Source organism: Centrocercus urophasianus, unplaced genomic scaffold (genome assembly GCF_019232065.1).
Source record: "Centrocercus urophasianus isolate 14NV4802_14NV808 unplaced genomic scaffold, USGS_Curo_1.0 seq_49, whole genome shotgun sequence".
Classification (NCBI taxonomy): Eukaryota; Metazoa; Chordata; class Aves; order Galliformes; family Phasianidae; genus Centrocercus; species Centrocercus urophasianus.
This window is the reverse complement of record NW_024885077.1, coordinates 985,438-1,005,151: the sequence shown is the minus strand read 5'-3', so window position 1 is coordinate 1,005,151 and position 19,714 is coordinate 985,438. Positions and strand designations below refer to the sequence as shown.

Here is a 19,714-nt window from a genome sequence, read left to right as displayed (position 1 = left end):
CTTCACAAATTCCTTTCCACAATTAATTTTCTTCAATTCACCTTTGCTGTTTCAGGCAGTGTAGTGGGAATCTCATTCAAATGTGCATGTTTAGATATGCCAAAGTGAAAAAGAAATATTCTTCAGGGTCCTGGATCTCTCATAATTCTTCATAAAGATATGGAATACATATCAGGAGTTGTAATGTTTATAAATTAATAGAGAAATCTTCAATACATTCTGTTGATCACCACAAAGGCAGTCTAAATCTGGAGTTCAATAGATGAATGTATTGGACAGCAATGTGTATTAAAAATCATTGAGGTAGTAAAGGGAAGGATGAAAGTGCTGGTGTTGATTCATCCCAGTTATGCATGTGTACAGAGTCATGCTTTTAAAAATTTCATTATTCCATACTGTTTTTCTTTGTGTAATGAATGCTGGCCTTGGGATGATTGGAGGCTCCATAACAGGTGACTGATAAGAACTGTTTTCTTTTTGTAAATGGAAGATATTGGAAGGTGTACTGGAATTAAAGTAGCAGGGAACATGAACAGCAGTTGAACGCTGCACAGAAACGGAATCTGTCCATGTCTGTGCTCCAAAAACAAACCATTGAACACGAGAATCTATCTGTACACATTTCCAATAGGTGAAATGGCTTACAGGGAACATTCTTCACATAATACTTCATTAAGATGTGAAACCCTTGCTAGAGGAGGATACTATGAATGCAAGAAATTCACGTTTTTTTCCAAGACCGACTGAACAAATGCACAGAAGGAAAAGCCACTAGAGCTATTAAATGCAAGGACAAGACATTTAATGCATATTTAAACATCTATATACATGGCAGTTTCAGAAGTACTGTGGAAACAGTGCATTAACGTTGTGAAGCAGTCAAACAGTAGAGTGACAACACTGGAAAACCAATGAGAAAAATTAATCATTGCTTTTCTACAGAGGAGCTTGAATGGTGTGCAGTACAGAACAGCTCGGGGGTAAGCACTGAATAGCAAGGGTAAAAAATATCAAATAACTGCTGATTCACTGAGCGCTGTCTGTCCTGGGCTGCAGCTGAGGTATGGTGGAAGAAGAATATGTGACTGTGTCATTAAAAATACATAACATTGTTCAGAGGGTTAAATATAAACTGTGCGGGCAGCCTTGTTTTTACCATTGGCAACTTCAGAATGATTGATTTGCTGCTTACTTTCAGGTAGTCAGGTTTTCTAAAGAAGCAGCCTAAAGCTCATGAAATGCCACCACGTGGCAAAACTTAGCAGACCTCTATTCCCAACAATCTCATCCAGCCTCTTCCATTTAAAAGTAATAGAATGACTGGTGGTATACACAGCAGGTTTCTAACATGTTCCTATGCTCCAAACCATGGGTTTTATGTCTGCATTTGGCTCATACAGCTCAGCGCAGGGGGTATTTGCGTGAGGTCAGGTGGCTTCTTTTGCCTCTCAGTCCCTTGGGAATGGAAGGAATGAATCCTCCCCCTGGCCTTGTCTCACCTTCTCTGTAAAAGCTGCTTTCTGGCAGCCGCAGGGAACTGAGCCCCCAGGTGCTTTCATCAGACAAGATCTGTGGCCATGTGCTTTCCTCTTCTCTCCCCAGGCTGGTGCGAGAGTTTGTGGCTCAGAACAACACATCTCAAATCAAGCATGTGATCCTGATCCTGTCGCAGGAGTTTGCGCTCTCCCAACACCCCCACAGCCGGAAAGGGGGACTCATCGGCCTGGCTGCTTGCTCCATCGCCCTGGGCAAGGTAAATGTGGGTGTTTTTGGGCTCCCTGTAGTGGGAGAGGAGCTGTGCTCCACATGGGGCCAGTGTGCCAGGGAAAGACTGGGGCTGGCTGCTCCCCAGCTGTGTGGCATCCCGTGTTGCAGTGTGACACCAGGTTGTGAATGAGATTCCCCAGCGGATCCAGCCACGTGCTGTGAGCACTGGAATGCTTTCTGGCTTGGGTCAAACCTTGGCAGCTCCCCAGCCTTGGTGTCAGTGCATTTGTGTTTCCAGCTGATGTGTTTTCAGTGAGTGTTGCTGCTGAGCTGAAAATAGGGCTAGGCTCAGCAGGTTGCAGCTGAGGTCTGGTCCTGTTCAACAGTCAGCTGAAGCCAGACTCTTTCTTCTGAAGTTTAAAAGCAGAATATATTTTCTGCTGACAGCTGGTGACACTGTCTCCATTTCTGCATGTGCAGCTGGTTACCCAGATGGCAAAAATTGGGTATGACTTGATATTAATGGAACTTACAAGAGGCATAGCTCAAAGCAGGCAGGCAGTGTGAGGTGTAAAGTTGTATTAGCCTAAGTTATAACTTTCTATTGATTTGGTAGAAGATTTCTCTGCTGAAAGCATTAATCATTGAGCCCAGCTCTGGAGGTGTTACATGGGTGCCCATTGTTCTCCTCCTGCTGAAAGCTGACTGATTTCCATCCCAATTAAGAGCTTCCTCCCTTGCTTACCTCTCATTATAAGGAATAAGCTCAGTAAGTTACCTCTGGGGCTAGGCCAGCGCACACAGATCCCTGCTGAGGGGAGCAGGGACTCTGTGGACTCAGAGCTCCGTTGGGCTTTTCAGTTAAACCACATGGTTCATTTTGAAAATGTCTACAAGGGAAGGAGTCGTTTGGGTTTCTAGTAGGGCGGATGTAAAGAAAGCACGGAGCTTAGGAAGAGCAGACTGTCTCAGAAGCACTGCAAGGTGTATTTTAATTTGATTAATCTCCTTCTAATGAGAGCCACAACCATTTGAAACAGACACTCTGAAGCATGATGATTAACAGCCTTTAAGCTGATGGCCACATGCTTCTGAGCAGTGCTCCTTTGTCATCCTGTTGTTAAAAGTGCAGAGTCTCTTTGCATGTCACTTCTCTCTGGGTCAGCAGCACTCTGAGACATAAAGAGTCTCAGAGGTGTAGCTGGGAAGCTTAACCCTGCTTTGCCTTCTGCACATCACTGGGGCAGGGCAGCTTGTGCTCTGAGGAACTGGAGGAGTTGTGTTTGGGGCCCTGAAGGACTCTGATAAAACTTAGAGCTGAACTCCTTAATCTGCTGGTCTGCATGTTGTTGATTTTCTTGCCATTTCCTTTGCTAGATGCTTGAGAAATGGCAGCCTGATTGCCCCATGCTCTGTCTAGCGTGGCTCTTTCAGGAGGACAGACTTCAGCATGTAAACAACAAGCATGCTCTCTGCAAGAGTGGAGCTGCACTGTCTGCTCTTGCCTGGAAAGCAGAGCTCCAGTTGCTTCAGCTAGCAGCTGTGTCCAGCTGAGCTCCAGGAGCTGTAGCACCTGTCTTTAAGCAGCTGCACGTACAAATGCTGCCTGTTTTCTGGCAGCTCAGGCCTTGGTGGAGTTGGGTCTTTCTGGAGTGAGTGCTGGTTTTCTTTGTGAAGCCTCTATTACCACATCCTTCCTGCTGCCCAGCTCCAGATGGTACAGAGAATAACCCAACAGATGTGGCTCTACTGAGCTGCTCCTCCTTGTGGGAGCTGTGTTGCTTTGCTCAGTTATGAGGTTGTAGTTAGGGCTGGTCTGTTGCTGTGGCTTTACAAAGAAACCAGCAGTAGCAGTAAATACAAATGGTAGCAATACTGGGCCAAGCATAGGCCACCACGGGCCTGAATTCTTGCACCATACCCTTGTGCTTTGTATTCCAGGATCCATGGCAGTGCCATCTCTGTCCTCTCCCCATGGTTCTCAACTCACCAGTCTCCTTCTGTCCATCAGGACTCTGGGCTCTACCTGAAGGAGCTGATTGAACCAGTGCTGACGTGTTTCAACGATGCTGATAGTCGGCTGCGGTACTATGCTTGTGAGGCCCTCTATAACATTGTGAAGGTGGCCAGAGGCTCTATTCTCCCACACTTCAATGTGCTCTTTGATGGCCTCAGCAAGGTAAGAAGCTTCCTCTAAGACCCCAGGGGTTTTTCCTTTCCTTCACTGGAATAGTACATCTTGTTCTCTAGCGCTCTTCTTTCCAGGATGAAAGAAACCAAGTAGTCTGATATCATCTTTTTAAGGAAGCTGGTCTGCTTTGACCAGGCACATCTGAAAGTCTGCACAAAAATGTTTCTGCAGCAGCGTGCTGGCCTTGGTGTTGGGGATGCCAGACTTCACTGTAAAGTACCTTGCTCTTGGTTTCCACCTCCAAGATGCATTTTTCTGCTCCTTAGTCAGTGGTGTAAGACACTGCAAAGTGGTTCTGCAGCACCACAGCTTTTTAGTCATGTAGGGTCAAAACCATGTCTACAGGCACTCCTCTGTGCAGCTTATCTTGTTTTTGTCTGCCACAACATGGGCGCTGACACGTGGAAACCTTCCTATGTGGGAAGGTGATAGGTGCTTGGCATCCCCCTAAGAAGTCTCCCTGGAGAATTTGTTGGAGCCTAATGATGAATCAGAGATGAAGGGTTTTCTGTGTCCATCCCAGTGATTTCAAAAGAGAGCAACAGTCCTGTGAACCTGCTGGGAGCTCCACTGCAGAGATGGGAAAAGGCCTGGGACCTGTTATAATGACTTTTGTTTCTGTTCTTTACAGCTGGCTGCTGATCCTGACCCAAATGTCAAAAGTGGCTCCGAGCTCCTGGATCGACTTCTCAAGGTGTGTTTCTCCTTCTAGCTGAGAATCCTTGGTGCAGGAGGCAAGTGTGGTAGGCAGCTTCAACGTTCCTGCAGGTGCCTGGATGCTGCCTGATGTGACATGGCAGAGTTCTCATGGGGACATGCTGGTCTAGCAGGCTGCACCGGCTAAAACCATCCCATAGGGATCCTGAGGCTTCTGCCAAAGTGGTTATTTCTGTCACTGGTTGTAGCTTGATAAATCGAGAATCTGGTGGCTGGTTTGAGGAGCTTGTAGATTACTGCAATGCAAAATAGATGTTTAGCTGTTGGAAGCCAGGTCTCTGGGGAAGCAAGGATTTAGTCTGAGGGAAGTTGCACCTCCACCCTGGACAGCAGGAGGGCTGCTCGTCTAATTTTCTTCCCTTCTCCTGTGCCTAAATGAGGAACAAAAAGAACTAAAGATCAGAGCTGCTACTTCCAGGGTGGGGGCACCTGGTTCCTCTTCCTGTTCTGTCTGCTGAGGAGTTTGTACGTCTGCAGACTTCACGGTCCAATTGGAAAGAAGTAGCTCCCTGCCAGGTCATGCCCCCTCTCCTCATTAGCACTGCAGTTAGTGCAGTCTCCACATTCCCTCTTGCAGTCCTTCCTGCTGGGAGCCTGCAGAGCAGAGGGGATCTGCTCTACTGCTCCGGGTTGAGGGACTTTGTTATGCAGCAAAATCTGTCAAGCGTGTAGGAAGAGCTCTAAGAGAAAGCCAGGGGACTCTCCAGTCACTGACACATGTGATTACATCAAAGTTGCCTGCTCATGTGTGCAATGGCACCAATGAGGCGTGAATCAGAGAAGGTCCCACCCTCCTCCTGTTCAGCCAGGCAGCGGGAGCCTTCCTCAGTGCATCCAGCACAAAGTTATTCGCTGCCCGAGGGGGAATTCCTGCCTCATCATCTGAACAAACCATATGATTCTTTCTCCCAGAGTCTCCCAGCAGCCAGGAGAGCCTACAGCCCTCTGACAGAGCCGCTTGTCAGCATCTTGTGATCCTTATCCTGTCATGTGCCTTAAAAAGGGCTGGGTGGACATGGCTGGGTGGGGGCAGCGTGTGCCAGGTGCTGGACTTACCTTCTGACACGCTCTGCTTGGGCTGTGCAGGACATCGTGACAGAGAGTAACCAGTTTGACTTGGTGGGCTTCATCCCGCTGCTGCGTGAGAGGATTTACTCCAACAACCAATACGCCCGTCAGTTCATCATATCCTGGGTAGGTACACATGGGCTTCTCCTCCTGGTCAGCATCCCAGGCCTGGGCAGACACCAGATGTCCACAGTGATGTGTGAACACAGGGACCTGAGTTTGCCAGGCCTTATTTTAAGTCATCAGCTTCTGACTTCTGCATCTTTAAAATGCCAGCTCCCTGTGACATCACTTGCAGTCACACGTCCACGATGGTGCGCCTCTGCCACCGTGGTTCAGGGCTTTGCACAGCAAGTTAGAAAATACAGTCCAAGCATTGCTTGTATGAATAAATGTATCGTGACCTAGAGGTTGCAACCTCCCAATACCTTACTGTTTGCTTTCCAAATGCAAATTTAAGGGGCCCCTGCAAACCCAGCAGTGATGGAGAGATGTTGCTGTCCACGAAGCAAGTGATTTCCATTCAGTTCCTGATTTCTGTGCAAGGCAGAAGCTGTTAATAGCTGACCAGGGCCTTGGAGGAATGTGTGTGCCTCAGGGCTCTCTTTTTCAGCTATGCTGTTTGTCGTTCCACATCTGCTTGTTGGCATTTTGACAGTTGTTTGTGATCCCTGCCGTTAAGGAGCTGTGATTGGAAATGCAGCAGTTCTGCAGTCTGATCCCTCGCTTCCTTTGCTAGCCCAGCTTCTTTCTGAGATGGGCAGCTCCACGCAATCCTCTTGTCCTTCCCTCCCTGTCCCACACAGGCAGCCGTGCTTCCCTCCTGTAGCTTCCTGTAGCTCAGTGTTCCTCAGTGCCGCACCAGATTTGTGCTGGTGATGTTAGTTAGCTTCTCCAAAACTCACCCATCTTCTTTCTTGTACCTTCCCCGAGCTAGATCCTGGTCTTAGAGTCCGTGCCTGACATCAACCTTTTGGATTACCTGCCAGAAATCCTGGATGGGCTCTTCCAGATCCTGGGAGACAACAGTAAAGAGATACGAAAAATGTGAGTGTGGAGGCTGGCTGGGGGCCAGGTCTGTGTTTTGCTCTGGAGCCGGCACGTTTCCCTGCAGCAGTGCGTTGTGTTGGGTCACCTCTTCATTTGTTTGCAGTTCTACATAACTGTAGCTAAACTACACGCTCACTGTGGGAGATAAGAGCAACCTAGCTGGTTTGTTTGGTGGATCAGTGTGTCCTTGGCCAAGGCGTCCCTTCCCCAGGTTGTTGTGGCTGCAGCGGCTGTTGGGGGACATTGTGATGTTGGTGCTGTGGTACAGACTGTTCTGGCTCAGTGCATCCATTACCTCTCCAGGCCCTGTGCATGGTGTCATAAAAGGGATGCTCATGTGTGCTTTTGGGGTAGGAGATTTGTGAGCAGCCTCTCAGCGAGGTGCAGAACCAACCCCAAGTCTCCTGGGTGCAAAGAATAAGCAAGCATTACTAGCTGGCCTTTTGGATCCATTGCTAAGACTCAGTTTGGAGGAGCATTTTGAAACAGAGGAGTGGCTGGATGTTCTCAATCAGATCAGAGGATCTTAGCTCTTGCAATGAACGAAAGTGACTGGACCTGTTTGATAGGGCATAAGTAAGTGCTGAGACAAGCCTGGGTCTTTCCCACTGCCAGGCCCTACCAGTTCCTCCTTGCTTCTTTGTTTCCCAGGGTGTACATATCAGGGAACAAGTACTGAAAGCTTTGGGGATCTGCCCTCCCACCTCACCCCTACCCCTGTTCCCCTTTGTGCTCCCCATCCCAAACATGTGCTTGTTGTCAGAAGGGAAGATGTGTGGGACTTCCGTTGCCTCCATCTTTCCTGGTATGTGTGTGTGTGGGATAGGGTAAACTTGGACCCAATATGGAGCAGGTGCACTGGGGTCTGTTGCCCATATCTTGCTCTTGTTCCGTAGCTGTTCCTGGAGCAAATACGTCAGCTTGTCTGTTACCTTGGGATGGATTTGTACTTGTGAGTGCCAGTGTGTCCTAGAGTCTGCAGCCTTTAATTTGGGGCAGAGTGGATGTATACAAGTGCCATTCCACGTGTATCCTTGCTGTGTGTGTGTGTGGAAGGCTGCTCTCTGGCTTCTCTGGTGGCGGAGGAGTGTTTACCTGTCTGTCTGCCTTCAGGTGTGAGGTGGCTCTTGGGGAGTTCCTCAAGGAGATCAAGAAGAATCCCTCTAGTGTCAAGTTTGCAGAAATGGCCAATATTCTGGTGATCCACTGCCAGGCTGCAGGTGAGTGTTCAGTGCAAAGCTGGCGGGAGCTGGAGCATCCATCTTTGGCTCTGCAGTGCCAACCCATTGATTCAGGCTCAGGGTTTTCCTGTTTACCAGCCATGTTATACCACCTTGCACCCTTGCCCCTTCTTTTTCTGTTGTGCATGAAAAGCCTGCTAAAAAAAAGGGTGGGCAGGCAGCTCTCTCTGGAGATCTGCCTTTGTGTGATGTTCTGGAACAGTTCTCCCATGGCTGGCACTACCACTTTTTCCACCTCAAATACAGAACAGGTGTCATCACGAGTGTACAGTAGTGGAAGTGCCTGAAAATTAAATAACTGGCTGTGGGTAGCACGTGTGGTTATCCAGCACATCTGGAAAGGGGATTTGTTTTGAGAAAGAACCTGAGATGGTACTCGTTGCATGGACAGAGCAGTTAAACATGATGTGCCTGACACTTTGTGTTAGTGCTGCACCACAGGGTCTGCTGTGTAGGCAGTGATACAGCTGCAGTTTGATGTGCTTTCTGAGAAGGCTATCTGGCTTTTCCCAAACTTGGCTAGCTCCTGTGTGATCCCATACTAGAGTTTGTCCAGACTAGAGACTCTGCTTGAAGAAGAGGCCCTTCCCTTTGAGCCCTGCTGAAGTCCAGTCAGCTCTGTGGTTGCAAGCAGTCCTTATCCTGTGTGGTTTGCTGTCGTTTCCCTCACCTCTGCTCATCCTGTGCCTTCCAGATGACCTGATCCAGCTGACTGCCATGTGCTGGATGAGGGAGTTCATCCAGCTGGCTGGCCGAGTGATGCTGCCTTATTCCTCAGGGATCCTGACTGCTGTCCTGCCGTGTCTCTCCTACGATGATCGCAAGAAGAGTATCCTTGTAACTGAGCTGCTCCCAGAGAGGGCCAGGAAGAGTCCTGCCCCCTGAGTGCTAAAAATCACCCCAGCCATTTGGATGTGAAGGGAGCAAGCCGAAGCAGATGTGGTTGGGCTGTGATGGCTTCTCTGTGGCTGGCCAGGTATGGCACCTAGCATGCATGAGACTGCGTGTTCCTTACACCGCCTCCACTCAGACATCAAAGAGGTGGCAAACGTGTGCAACCAGAGTCTGATGAAGCTTGTCATCCCAGAGGACGACGAAATGGATGAGACCAAGCAGTCAGTAACCCTGTCAGCAGAGCCCAACCTGGAGGAGCCCGTCTCCAAGCCAGAGGCAGCATCCAGCGGTGAGTCCCTGTTGGCCTGGGCCATTGGAGATGTGATAAAGGTTGGGGAAAAGTCTTGAGGAGGTCTTAAGTTGGTTTGGTTGCCTGTGGCAGGGAACCTCTGCACTTTTCCATGAGCACTGGGGTCCTATTACACAGCTGATCCTCTGCTGAGACACACACTTGGTGCCACCTGCAGATCAGGTCCCTCATCCAACCTGCAGCCCAGGCAGTACTGCATAGTCTGGTGAACATCCCAGCACATTTCACATCACCATGGTCATTAACTTGTGATGGGAGGCCTGGAAGAGTATTCAAGTGAGAAGAAATTAAACTAATTAAGGTTTTGGAGGCCTGATACCTGCAGGCCGCAGTTCATTTAGCCTTCCAGCATCCCCTTGACAGATGCCATTGTCCCAGGATGGCTAAAGCTACCTCTGACACATCTAAGCTGGCCAAGCACATAGAATATATGTAGCATGCAAATCACATGGGCTTATCTATTCTTCTTCTGGGGTTGCATGTTCAGCCCAGTGCTTCCATGTAGCATTGCCCACAAACCCTGCTTGAAAAATCCTGCTGCAGGAGGGGATGGAGAAGGTGAAAATGAAAAGGTAGAAGGGTTTTCTTGTGCAGCAGCAGCCAGGTAGGAGGTGAGGAGGCGTGCAGCAGCCTGGGGCTGCAGGGCTGCACTGTCAGCATGCACAGCTGGAACGAGCAGCACAGCCGGCGGGCGCAGGGAGCAGCCAGTACAGCATTGGTGGTTCAGTGGTAGAATTCTCGCCTGCCACGCGGGAGGCCCGGGTTCGATTCCCGGCCAATGCAGCAGCTTTTTGGATGGGATGGAGGGGGAAAATGTAACCCCTTTGTTGGGGCAGCAAAAGCTTTTTATTTTTTCCTTTTCTTCCCTGATTGTCATAAGACAATCTTTGGTTAAAATATCGATTAAAAGCATGACTGCTTTAATACCTAACCCTTTGCATAGATGGTAGTGCTCCTACATGCAGGCAGGATCAGGGTGATGCTTTTACGGCTGAAAATCTCTTCTGTGCTCCCTTTGTGCTGATGTGGCAGTTCTGCTGTGTGCAAGTAGAGGCAGCTGGCAATAGGGGGCATAAGGAGCCAAGTTCATCTTTTTACGCTTTGTCACTGTGTTTGTGAGACCCAGGTTCAAGCTGTGCGCAGCACAGGCTCCTTGCTTTGCACAGCAGTCCTGCACAGCGTGAACCCTCTAAAAATCTCAGTAGCCCTTTGCTGAAACATTGCTTCAGTGGGGCTCAGCTAAGCTGTGCACTTGATTTAAAGTGGGTCTGCAGAGACCTGTCTGGTATGGAGCAAAGGCTGGAAAGCTGCTTGGGTTTATTGGTTTCCATATGGAGCCACAGCACGGGACAGCTGGCCAGGTGAGGATGGTCCAGTGTGCTGATGTGCTGTCCTGTGGCCATTGAAATCTGGACTTTGGGAGGCAGCCCTCCAGACCTGAGCTCCTTGTTATAAGAATGTATATCTTGTAATTTGAGCAGCATAGCACAAAGTTCCTGGCTGTCTGAGCTCACTGGGGGTCCTCCCCCAATTGCAAAGAGGGAGGCCCAGAGGCACAGGTCTGAAGATATGCAGCTTGCATATCTGGTGGTTGTAGTGTACTAGTTCTGTGCACAAGCTTGATGATAAGTGTAAAGTGCTCACTGCAGGGGAAAAGGGATCCTCGGGGCCCTGAAACAATGACTGGAGGTGCCTGCAGAAGGCCATGCTGCTCCTGCTACCTGCCTTCCCTGTCTTCCCATTCACTGTGTCTTCTTTCTGTCTTGCCTGCAGGCTCTCTGGATGCTTCTGGTGACTCCAGTGTGAGCAATGCCAGTGTCTGCACGGTAACCAGGTAGGGGCTGGTTGTTACAGACTGTGAGTGATGGATGCTGACAAAGCTGTGGGAAGCGTGATGTGGGTTGGAAACCAAATGGGGTCTCAGATTGCAGTGGAATGCATGACAGAGGATGCGTTTACACCTCAGTGTCTTGTCTCTGTGGTAGATTCATGGAATTGTTCGATTTGGAAGGCATCTTCAAAGGCCATCTGGTCCAACTCCCTTGCAGTGAGCAGAGGCACCTATGGCTCTATCAGATGCTTAGAGCCCAATCGAGCCTGACCTTGAATATTTTCAGAGATGAAGCATCCACCACTTCTCTGTGCAACCTGATTCAGTACTTCAGTCCTCTTAAATGGCAGTGTTTCCCCCTCAAGAAACCTTGCAGAGCTCCCTGGGAAGGCAGCGAGTTTGTGTGTGCACTCAGAGTTCTGCACCTCTTCTGTATTCAAGCCACTCTGGCTGGAGATCCCTGCTAAAAGGAAGGGAGAATGTGGGCGTTGGTTTTGGTAGTGGCTCTTCTAGCTTGACCACAATAGCAGACACTTGGTCCCCTCCTGCCTTTGCAAGGAGTTAATCTCGTGCGGAGGCATCAATCTCATGTGAAGAAGGGGGACACAAACCATCTGGAGCCAGTGGAAGAGCTTAAAATTCAGCTCCGTGCTGCTGCAGCACTGCAGTCCTGGCAGCCCACCACAGCACGGTGCTGTAGGGCAGGCGTTGAGGCATGGCTCAGGGCGTGCAGCCCAGCTCCGGCTGCCTGAGGGATGAGGTGTCCTTGCAGCCCCTGCCACCAGCCTGTCCCCCTGCCAGCCTTGTGTGGCATCCATCAGGCCCACGTCTGCAGATTGCTGCTTCGTACCCAGCGTGATTGCTCCCAAAATTTCATCTAAATCATCTTCCCTGCAAATACCTTTCTTCCCATCCAGCTGCCAGGGAATTTAGTAGCAAATCCATCTGCTTTTAGAACCATCTTTGCTTTCCTCCTGCTGCCTGCAGTACCCTTCCAAAGAGATCGTTATTTGCCGTGCTTCTGTTGTGCTCACACGTATATTTATACCTTGTTGTGATCCTCAGAATAGCATGCATTACTCTGGCTGCATCCTGCCAGCAGTCTGACATGTGATACCCATCGTAACATCCCAGAGCACTGCAAGACTCAGCTTTCCAGATTTGATTTTCTATATCTCTCCGTTCCCTTTCTGCACTCCCGCAAAGCCCATCTACTCCCTCTCCTTAATGGTACCCTTGATTGTTCTTCTCCAACAAGAGCATAGATTGTTTCCATTTGTCTCTAGATTTCATTCTATGGCTCTTCAGTGGTTTCCCCCTGCTTCCCTGCGCTCGCTGCATCCTGGCCCTGCTCTTTGCCAGCCTCCCACACTCATGGCTGCAGACTCAGCCCATAAAGTTTAGCAGGTGCTGGAGTGGGCGTTGCACGAGGCTGAAGCTGGAAAGCAAGGAGAGAAAATGAGGCACTAAGTCGAAGGGATACGTGATAACTGCATCTCTGTCCTGGAGAGCTTGCATCTGGGGGGGAGAGAGAGTGAAGGCGGTGAGACTGAGCTCAGTGGGACGCTGGGGGAATGCTGTTGTCTCCACACCCCACGCTTGGTGGTGGATGTTCTTGCTCCTGCCAGCTGCCCCATGCAGCAATGAGAGCTCATTTTGTGGCACTGTAGACAAGAGAATGTGGAGTTGAGATTGCCTGGGTTTGCAGAGAGATTTCTTGAGCTCTCCTAAGCCCTTTGGAGTGGGGGATACCAGGTTTTGTCATGGAGTTTACCTGCCAGGATGGCTATTTCCCCATGCTGTGTGAACACCTGAAGCACTTTCCCCATGGCTCTCATTACGGGGAGCTGGCATGGAGCTGGGTGGGCTGTGACCATGCCCATCATTCTGCCTGTCCACCTGGGTGGCTGGAATCCAGGGGTTCTGTTCTGTCAGAAAATTGTCCTTTAAGAACACAGACAGCTGAATTGCACCTGTGGTGCTGGCGGAGCACAGTAGCTGGCATAGCAGCAGCACGGACCTCTGCACCATGAGATGCCGTGCTGGGAGGGCAGCAGGAGCCAGCTGCAGCCATAACTCCCACTGGGGAGCAGGCAGCTGCCTGCACACCGAGTGCCCACTGGGTGTCAAGGCAGGACCGCAGGAAACCATTCCGTTGCCATTTGAAGCTGGGAAGCCTGCAGGCAGAGGAAGTTGCAGCTGCCTTTTAAGATGAAATCACTCTGTGCTTGTGTTTTTGTTTCATTCCCCCTGCTTCCCCCGGTCTCCCCCTGAGAGCAAGGGATGAAGCGAGGCCCTGCGCCAGCGCCCGGCTCTCACGCCCCTTCCCCTGCCCTCCCCATGCAGACGCCTGCAGAAGGATAACACTGCAGCAGCAGTGAGAGGAGGAGGACCTCGTTCAGCAGGGGCAGAGAAGAGGGAAACTGTGGAGGCATTGCGTGAAGATGAGGTCCAAGCAGATGACGAGGTCTGAATGCTCCGTAGATGGATTCTGGACACGTTCCTGGGGCCACAAAGTGACCACCCCCACTCCTAAAACGTGCTGTAGGCAGGCCAAAATGCTTCCATGGTAATCACTGGCTTCGCTTGGAACTTGGAGAGAGCTTCCTGGTGGCATTTACTTGGAAGTGAGGACCGTGTCTGTTCTGAGACAGAGACTGCAGGGGCCTCGGGGCTTCCCAGGGAGGCAGAACTCCTGAATTCAGCTTCTGCAGAAGAGATGATACGAGGTTTCAGGGATGCTGAAGCCTTTCTGTGGCCCAGCTGACACTGCTGCCCCTGCCATTGTGAATTTGAGTCCAGATCGGGGAAGAGAAGTGGAGTTGTTGCTGCTGGAGCAGAGCCCTGATTTCCCTGCTGGAATGTGAGCTGCTGAAAGAGAAACAGACATCTGTCCTGCATCGCTGAACCAGCGTGGCTGGAAGGCATTTTTAATGCTCTTGGAGCTTCCTGACTGCATCAACAAAGACTGAAGGCTTGAGAACACCTCCCAGCCGTCCTACCAGGCTGATGGTTGGGCATTCAGCAGGGTTAGGTACACAGGTGTTAAACTGGTGTCAGGACACCAAACTATTGGTCAGGAAGGGTTGCCTCCTTCTCAATCTTCCAGGCCTGGTGACCTTGGGACACTGCTCCAGATTGCCTCTGGCAGCCCATGGCCTTGGTGTGACATCCCTCTCGGGCAGGGCTGGCAGTCCTGAGCCACGAGGACAAGCACTGTGGCCCCAGGGACAGGAGCACCGACTTCAACCAGATGTCATTCATCCTCTGCAGAGAGGGCACACTGCTGCCACGTGGCTCAGCTGTGTTTGGATCAGGCAACTGGAAGAAGGGTTGTTAGGGCATAGTAGGAAGCTGAAATTGCAGCGTTTGGCTCCAAAGTGCTTTCCTGGGGAGGCTCCTCCTGAGTTTCCTCTGCGGTTTGCAGCACGAGAGGGTGCAGGAGGGCTGCCCTGCTCCTGCATACCGTGGAGGGATGAGATGGGCTGTGCTCTGTCCCTTGCTGACCAGGGGTCCTGGGGCATGCCACCTCATTCTCTACCCTGGTGCCTGCAGCTCGCTGCACTGCTCTGCTAAATTCAAGCCTTGTAACTGGGAGAGCAGTTTGTGTTCCTCCAGCACTCAGAGATCACAGTGAGCAGGAGGAAGCCAAGAGCATCAAAATAGAGGTGATAGAGGATGAACAAGCGACAGCTTGTGGGACAGAGAGCAGAAAGGAGCTGTTTACCTCCTGGCCACTAGCTCAGGCCAGTTCAGCAGCACAGCTGCCAGCCCATATGGGATATGCCCTTGTGACTTGGACCACAATGAAAGAACCTGGATATTTCCACCCTTGGCAGCGCAGCTTGCTGAGCCCGCTTAAAGGCTAGAGCCTGGCCTGGACCTTAACCTTGTCTTAAAATGGGGTCGGGAAAGCAGCTGGGCTGGGCAGGAGGCCAGGAGGGAGATGACAGCTCAGAGATTGGCAGTGAAAAGGAACCGCTGAGGAGAGAGATGGCAGGAGCCCATGATGAAAAGGAAGAACTGAGAAAATGAGTTGATAAGGGAAATGGGGTGAAAAGCATTGAATGCACTCGATAAGTGGGAAGTGTTCCCATGCTGGAGGATGCCTTGTGAAATGGCAAGGCCATGTGCGGGGGTTCAGCTTCCTCAGCCACTGTTCTACTTGAGCAAAAGGTCCCGATATCCAGAGGCAAGAGCCTGGTGCAGCTCCCACCATTGCTCAATCCGCCAGAAAAACTGCTTGCTGCAGCACATGGACCGTGGAGGAGGTGCCAGGGCTGCACAGTGGAGAAGAATCTAGGGTAGTGGGTTAGATGGAAGCGATCGCATCTGACATCTGCCCTGGCACAGCTGTCGACACTGGGAGCCTGCATATCAGCCCGAGAGGATTGCATTAAAGCAATGCCATTACCCTCGCTCCCAAGCTCCTGCGCTGGGCTGCCTGGGGATTAGGGAGAGCCGGGATGCACGGCGAGCTGTGAGCATGCTTCAGAGCTGCAGCTGTGCTCGCTGTGCGTAAGCAGTGCCCTCCTCCTCCCTCGAAACACAGCAGCACAGAAATCTGCTGCTGCTCCAGCCTGCAGGAGCATGGTCAATGGGACCACCACTGTACCCATCCTCCGTCACGGGGTAATGGGTTCTGATGAGCTTCTTTTGCAGGAGCAGGTCTGGAAGTGGCTTTGTTGCTGTGCTGGCCCCTTCCTCCGTAGCACAGCATCCCCCCTGTCTGCATCCCCCCCTCAAAGCAGCATCAGGGCCACCTCCACCCCAGCCCAGCCGCTCTGTCAGCCCCTGCAAATATCAGGCACGTTTCTCACATTACCCAGAGCTTTTTCCATCCTGTGCAGGCACACGGTGTATTTTGGCGTGGAGATGTAATCAGGTCAAGGATTCGTGCTGCTCTGCAATCAGGAGCCTCGTGGTGGCAGGTGGAGTGCAGGCTGTGTACCAGAGAAGAGCTGGCTCCTTGGGAAAAGCAGGAAGGGGATGGGGAGAGCAGCCTCATCTGAGCTCTTCATGTGTCTGTTAGAAGCGGGGAGCAGGAATGGGAGGCTAGGGCAGGTACAGAAAGGTACAGAAAGGTAGAAAGGCACAGCTCTGCTCATCAGCAGCTCCCCAGGTTCACGAGGGGCTTAAATCCACTGGGATGCTGCTCCCTTTGGGCATGTTGAGGCCTCTAAGAAGAAGCCAACCAATGTCTTGAACCCATCTTTACTTCTCTCCGTTCTGAACATTTGATTTTTTGCCCTCGGCTGTAGTTTGCAACATCAAAGCACAACTTAGGCCAATTCGAAATGCAATTTGCAGGCCCAAGCATCTGTTCAGTGACACAGATGAAGCAGTCGGATATTTACAGGGCTGTGAGGGGGCTGCAGCCTCCTCGCCTTGCCCTTCCAACATGTGTCCTGGGGAAGATCAAATCCTATTAAGCCGCCGTTCTACTTGCAAATTATACCATGAGAAATCTGCCCCTTAGGATTTCTTATCAAACACGATGCAGAGGAGCTCTGAGCACGCTAGAAAAACCTGCAGGAGCTCAGCCCAGCCTTGAATAATTCAGTAGCTGGAGCAGGAGAGGAGTGACTTAGCTCTCAAGGCAGCCCCGTAGCAGAGAGCTGCATCCCAAAAACCACTGTGCCATCTACAGTCAGTGGTGTGAGCCTGCTGGGTTAGTGGGGGCTGAGCACCCTCACCTTGTGGAGTGGCCCCAGTGGATGAAGTCTGAGGGCATTTGGTTGGATGTTTTTTGGAGGTGTGTGAACCCAACCAAGCTTGAGTTGGGTCCCAAATGCACGTGATGGGTCTTCAGCCTTGTACCCCAAACCTGATGGCTGCCCTACAAGCCAGTTCTTCAGTGTCATCGTGCTGCAGGATTCATCTGGCGTGGTGTTTTGTCATGTGTAGGTACCAGCTGTTTTGGGAAAGTGGTAAAGCTCGAAGCCTGGGAATTTTTTGTTCTTTCCAAGGCAAGTTTTTGGTGCGCTGCTGTGTCTCTCCCCGTGCTTCCCATTCTTGTAATGCCAATCAGAATCTAATCTGCACCATGTGGGCAAATGTCTGCTCTTTGGACCCATCGTGTTTGCTGCTCCCTTTCAGAGCAGATGTGGAGACCTGAGGAAAGCAGCAGTGGGGTGCAGCAAGCCAGCATGGGTGAGGCTGTGTGGTTGGAGCAGCTGGAAGCCTGCAGGCAGCCAAGCCAGAGCTATTTGGGTGTTGCTGATCTTCCTTCCTCAGGCTGAATTGATTCCTTGCATGCATGCAGCATATGCCTGGCCTGCATTGCTATGACCCCTTGCAAGCCCTGAGCTTGCTTCCTGGCTCTTCTATCAGGCCACAGGGATGATTTAGGTTGCTTAGGGTTTGAGCTGAGGTGTTGGATGAAGGCTCTGGTGTGTTACAGACCTCTCCACCCTGGGGGGATTGCATTGGGCATCGCAGTGCTGAACCAGCTCTTCTCCTTTTCGTGCAGCTCTGAGAGAATCCAGGTGACACTCAACCTGGATGGAATAGTTCAGGTGTTGGATTGCCACCTGCATGATACATCCATTGGCATGATGACCAGAATTGCAGTCCTGAAATGGCTCTATCACCTGTACATCAAGACTCCTCGTAAGGTAGGTCCAGGACTCGGCACGGGAGCCCATTGCTTCCTCCACGAGACTGAGTTTGTTGGAAAGGGGCACCCAAGCTTTAGCCTTCGTTCCTTAATCTGCTGGGACCTGAATCAGATGGAGGTGCTACAGAAGGCCCAAGCACAACACTGACTTGCCATGGGGCTGACACTGCTGGAATGCCAGGAGTCTTAGGAGTAAAAACTGTGGGATTAACAAGCCCCTAGGCTGAAGTTGGGCAGTGGGAGTTGGTGGTGGTGTAGCTCTGCAGGAAAAAAAGGTAGATATATGACACTATGAATGGTTGCATGACTTGTTCATGGGCCTTTGAAGCGTGTGTAGTGGCTACAGCTGCGCTGTGCTGCCCCAGAAGTAGGTCTGCCTGCAAACTGCTTTGTCACCAAGTGCCTGCATTTTTCATGAGGAGGTTGGCTGCTGCTACCCTAGTAGCTTAAGGGAGATGCTTTCAGGTGAGATGGAGAACGCTGGCAAAGCTCTCAGCAGCCTCTCGGGGTGCACCCTCCTTTGGTGAGTGTTGATCTGTCTGTGGAACTGATGCCATTCACCTCCCTGCTTCTAGATGTTCCGACACACCGACAGCCTCTTCCCCATCTTGCTGCGGACCCTCTCAGATGAGTCAGATGAGGTAAGTGCTGCAGGCCCTGCACATCCCCACATCCAACCAAGCTTTGGAAAAGCTTTGTCTGGTACGGTTGGGTTAGACAAAGGGATTTCAAGGGCTTGGCCAGCTTTGGCATTGGGGTGTTCATTCAGCCCTGTTGGCTAAACCAAACAAGGACCTGTGCAAAGAGCTGCACAACTGAAGCCCCTTCTGTCTCAGTTAGACTGTTTTCTTCTGCCTCCTCAGAGAGCCAGTCCCTCAAAACCTACTTGTATGTATCTTCTTTGCTTGCCCGGGATTCAAGTCTCAGTTTGGGAGTCAAGACCCCAGTGCTATGCCTGGGAATGGGTCTTGGCCAGGTCCTCGGTGAGTGGGAATTCAGACACTGTGTGACAGCTGCGAACACAGGAAGGGAATATTTTCCTGTAGATACCGGGAAATTTTAGAGGCAAGCCCTAGCAAAACGGTTCAGCAGCAGCAGCAGCAGCTTTGCCTGGTGGAGCTATGCTCAGTGCCCCAAAGCCTCTTCGGGTTTTTCCCAGAGCCACCCCAGCACATATACATTCCCCCCACCAAAATGCCACGCCAGACTGCGGGACAGGCTTCTTTCTTTCTCCCCTTCCCATGTCATTTGAATCAGAAGTCAGACACTACCTCATAGTCTGTGTCAACATGCCTTTGAGACATCCTCTGAGCAACCACGCTGGGCCCGGCCGGCGAGCAGCAGTGCTGGGGAGAATCAGAGAATCGTTTGAGTTGCAAGGGACCACGGAAGGCCACCTAGTCCAACTTCCCTGCCATGAGCAGGGACGCCTACAGCTCCATCAGGTTGCTCAGAAGGCTTGGCCAGCAACCTCGTCGCCTTGGCCTGACATGCTGGGCTTAGAGACAGAGCTGAGGACTAAGCCCATCTGCCCCAAGCCGTGCCTTAGGAGTTAGCTTTCTGGCAGCAGCTTGCCACCTTGTTGTTAGATCTGCAGCAGCATTAGGCTGGCTCAGAGGGAGCAAAACAAATCCAGCAGCCACAGGGGAGCCAGCTTGCTCTGGCCTCACTGTGTGCCTTCCTGCCTGCTCTTTGGCTTCTCAATGCAGAACTCTCCAACTCCAAGCTAGCTCCTTCACTTTTTTTCCCAGTCTGGTCTCCTCAGTATTGGCACCTTTCTCTTTTTCTCACCCCTGCATTGCACTCTGGAGCGCTTGTGGTGTTCGGGTGGGATGCTGGCAGCTTAGGCTCTCTTGGCTCAGGCCCTGCTAACACCTCTGCCTTCAGCTGCCCCGGGTTTGGATGCATCCTGCGCAGAGCTGCCAGAGATCCTCAGCATTTCCCACATCAGATCTTCCTCATGGAATAGAAGTCACGTGCTCTCTGCACCAGATTACACGCTCAGGGCACCCAACTCCACAATAAATCCCTTGTTGTGAGGGGGCTGTGAAGAGAGGAGGGAAGGGAATGAGCAAGCAAGGGAATG

General features: G+C 51.2%; 1 protein-coding gene and 1 non-coding gene across 3 annotated transcripts in view; both read left to right on the top strand.

Moving 5' to 3' along the window:
* The window catches only part of VAC14 (VAC14 component of PIKFYVE complex), a 52,713-nt gene that overhangs the window by 3,277 nt on the left and 29,722 nt on the right, over positions 1-19,714 (top strand). For both annotated transcript variants that reach the window (XM_042834800.1, XM_042834801.1), the window contains 11 exons: positions 1,603-1,753; positions 3,719-3,886; positions 4,530-4,592; positions 5,702-5,809; positions 6,621-6,730; positions 7,847-7,953; positions 8,669-8,803; positions 9,005-9,157; positions 10,952-11,012; positions 17,482-17,626; positions 18,204-18,269. In XM_042834800.1, the coding sequence (XP_042690734.1) occupies positions 1,603-1,753; positions 3,719-3,886; positions 4,530-4,592; positions 5,702-5,809; positions 6,621-6,730; positions 7,847-7,953; positions 8,669-8,803; positions 9,005-9,157; positions 10,952-11,012; positions 17,482-17,626; positions 18,204-18,269 (1,267 nt within the window). The remainder of the gene's footprint in view (positions 1-1,602; positions 1,754-3,718; positions 3,887-4,529; positions 4,593-5,701; positions 5,810-6,620; positions 6,731-7,846; positions 7,954-8,668; positions 8,804-9,004; positions 9,158-10,951; positions 11,013-17,481; positions 17,627-18,203; positions 18,270-19,714) is intronic.
* On the top strand, positions 9,891-9,961 carry TRNAG-GCC. The gene has a single exon. It is a non-coding gene; the product is annotated as a tRNA-Gly (tRNA).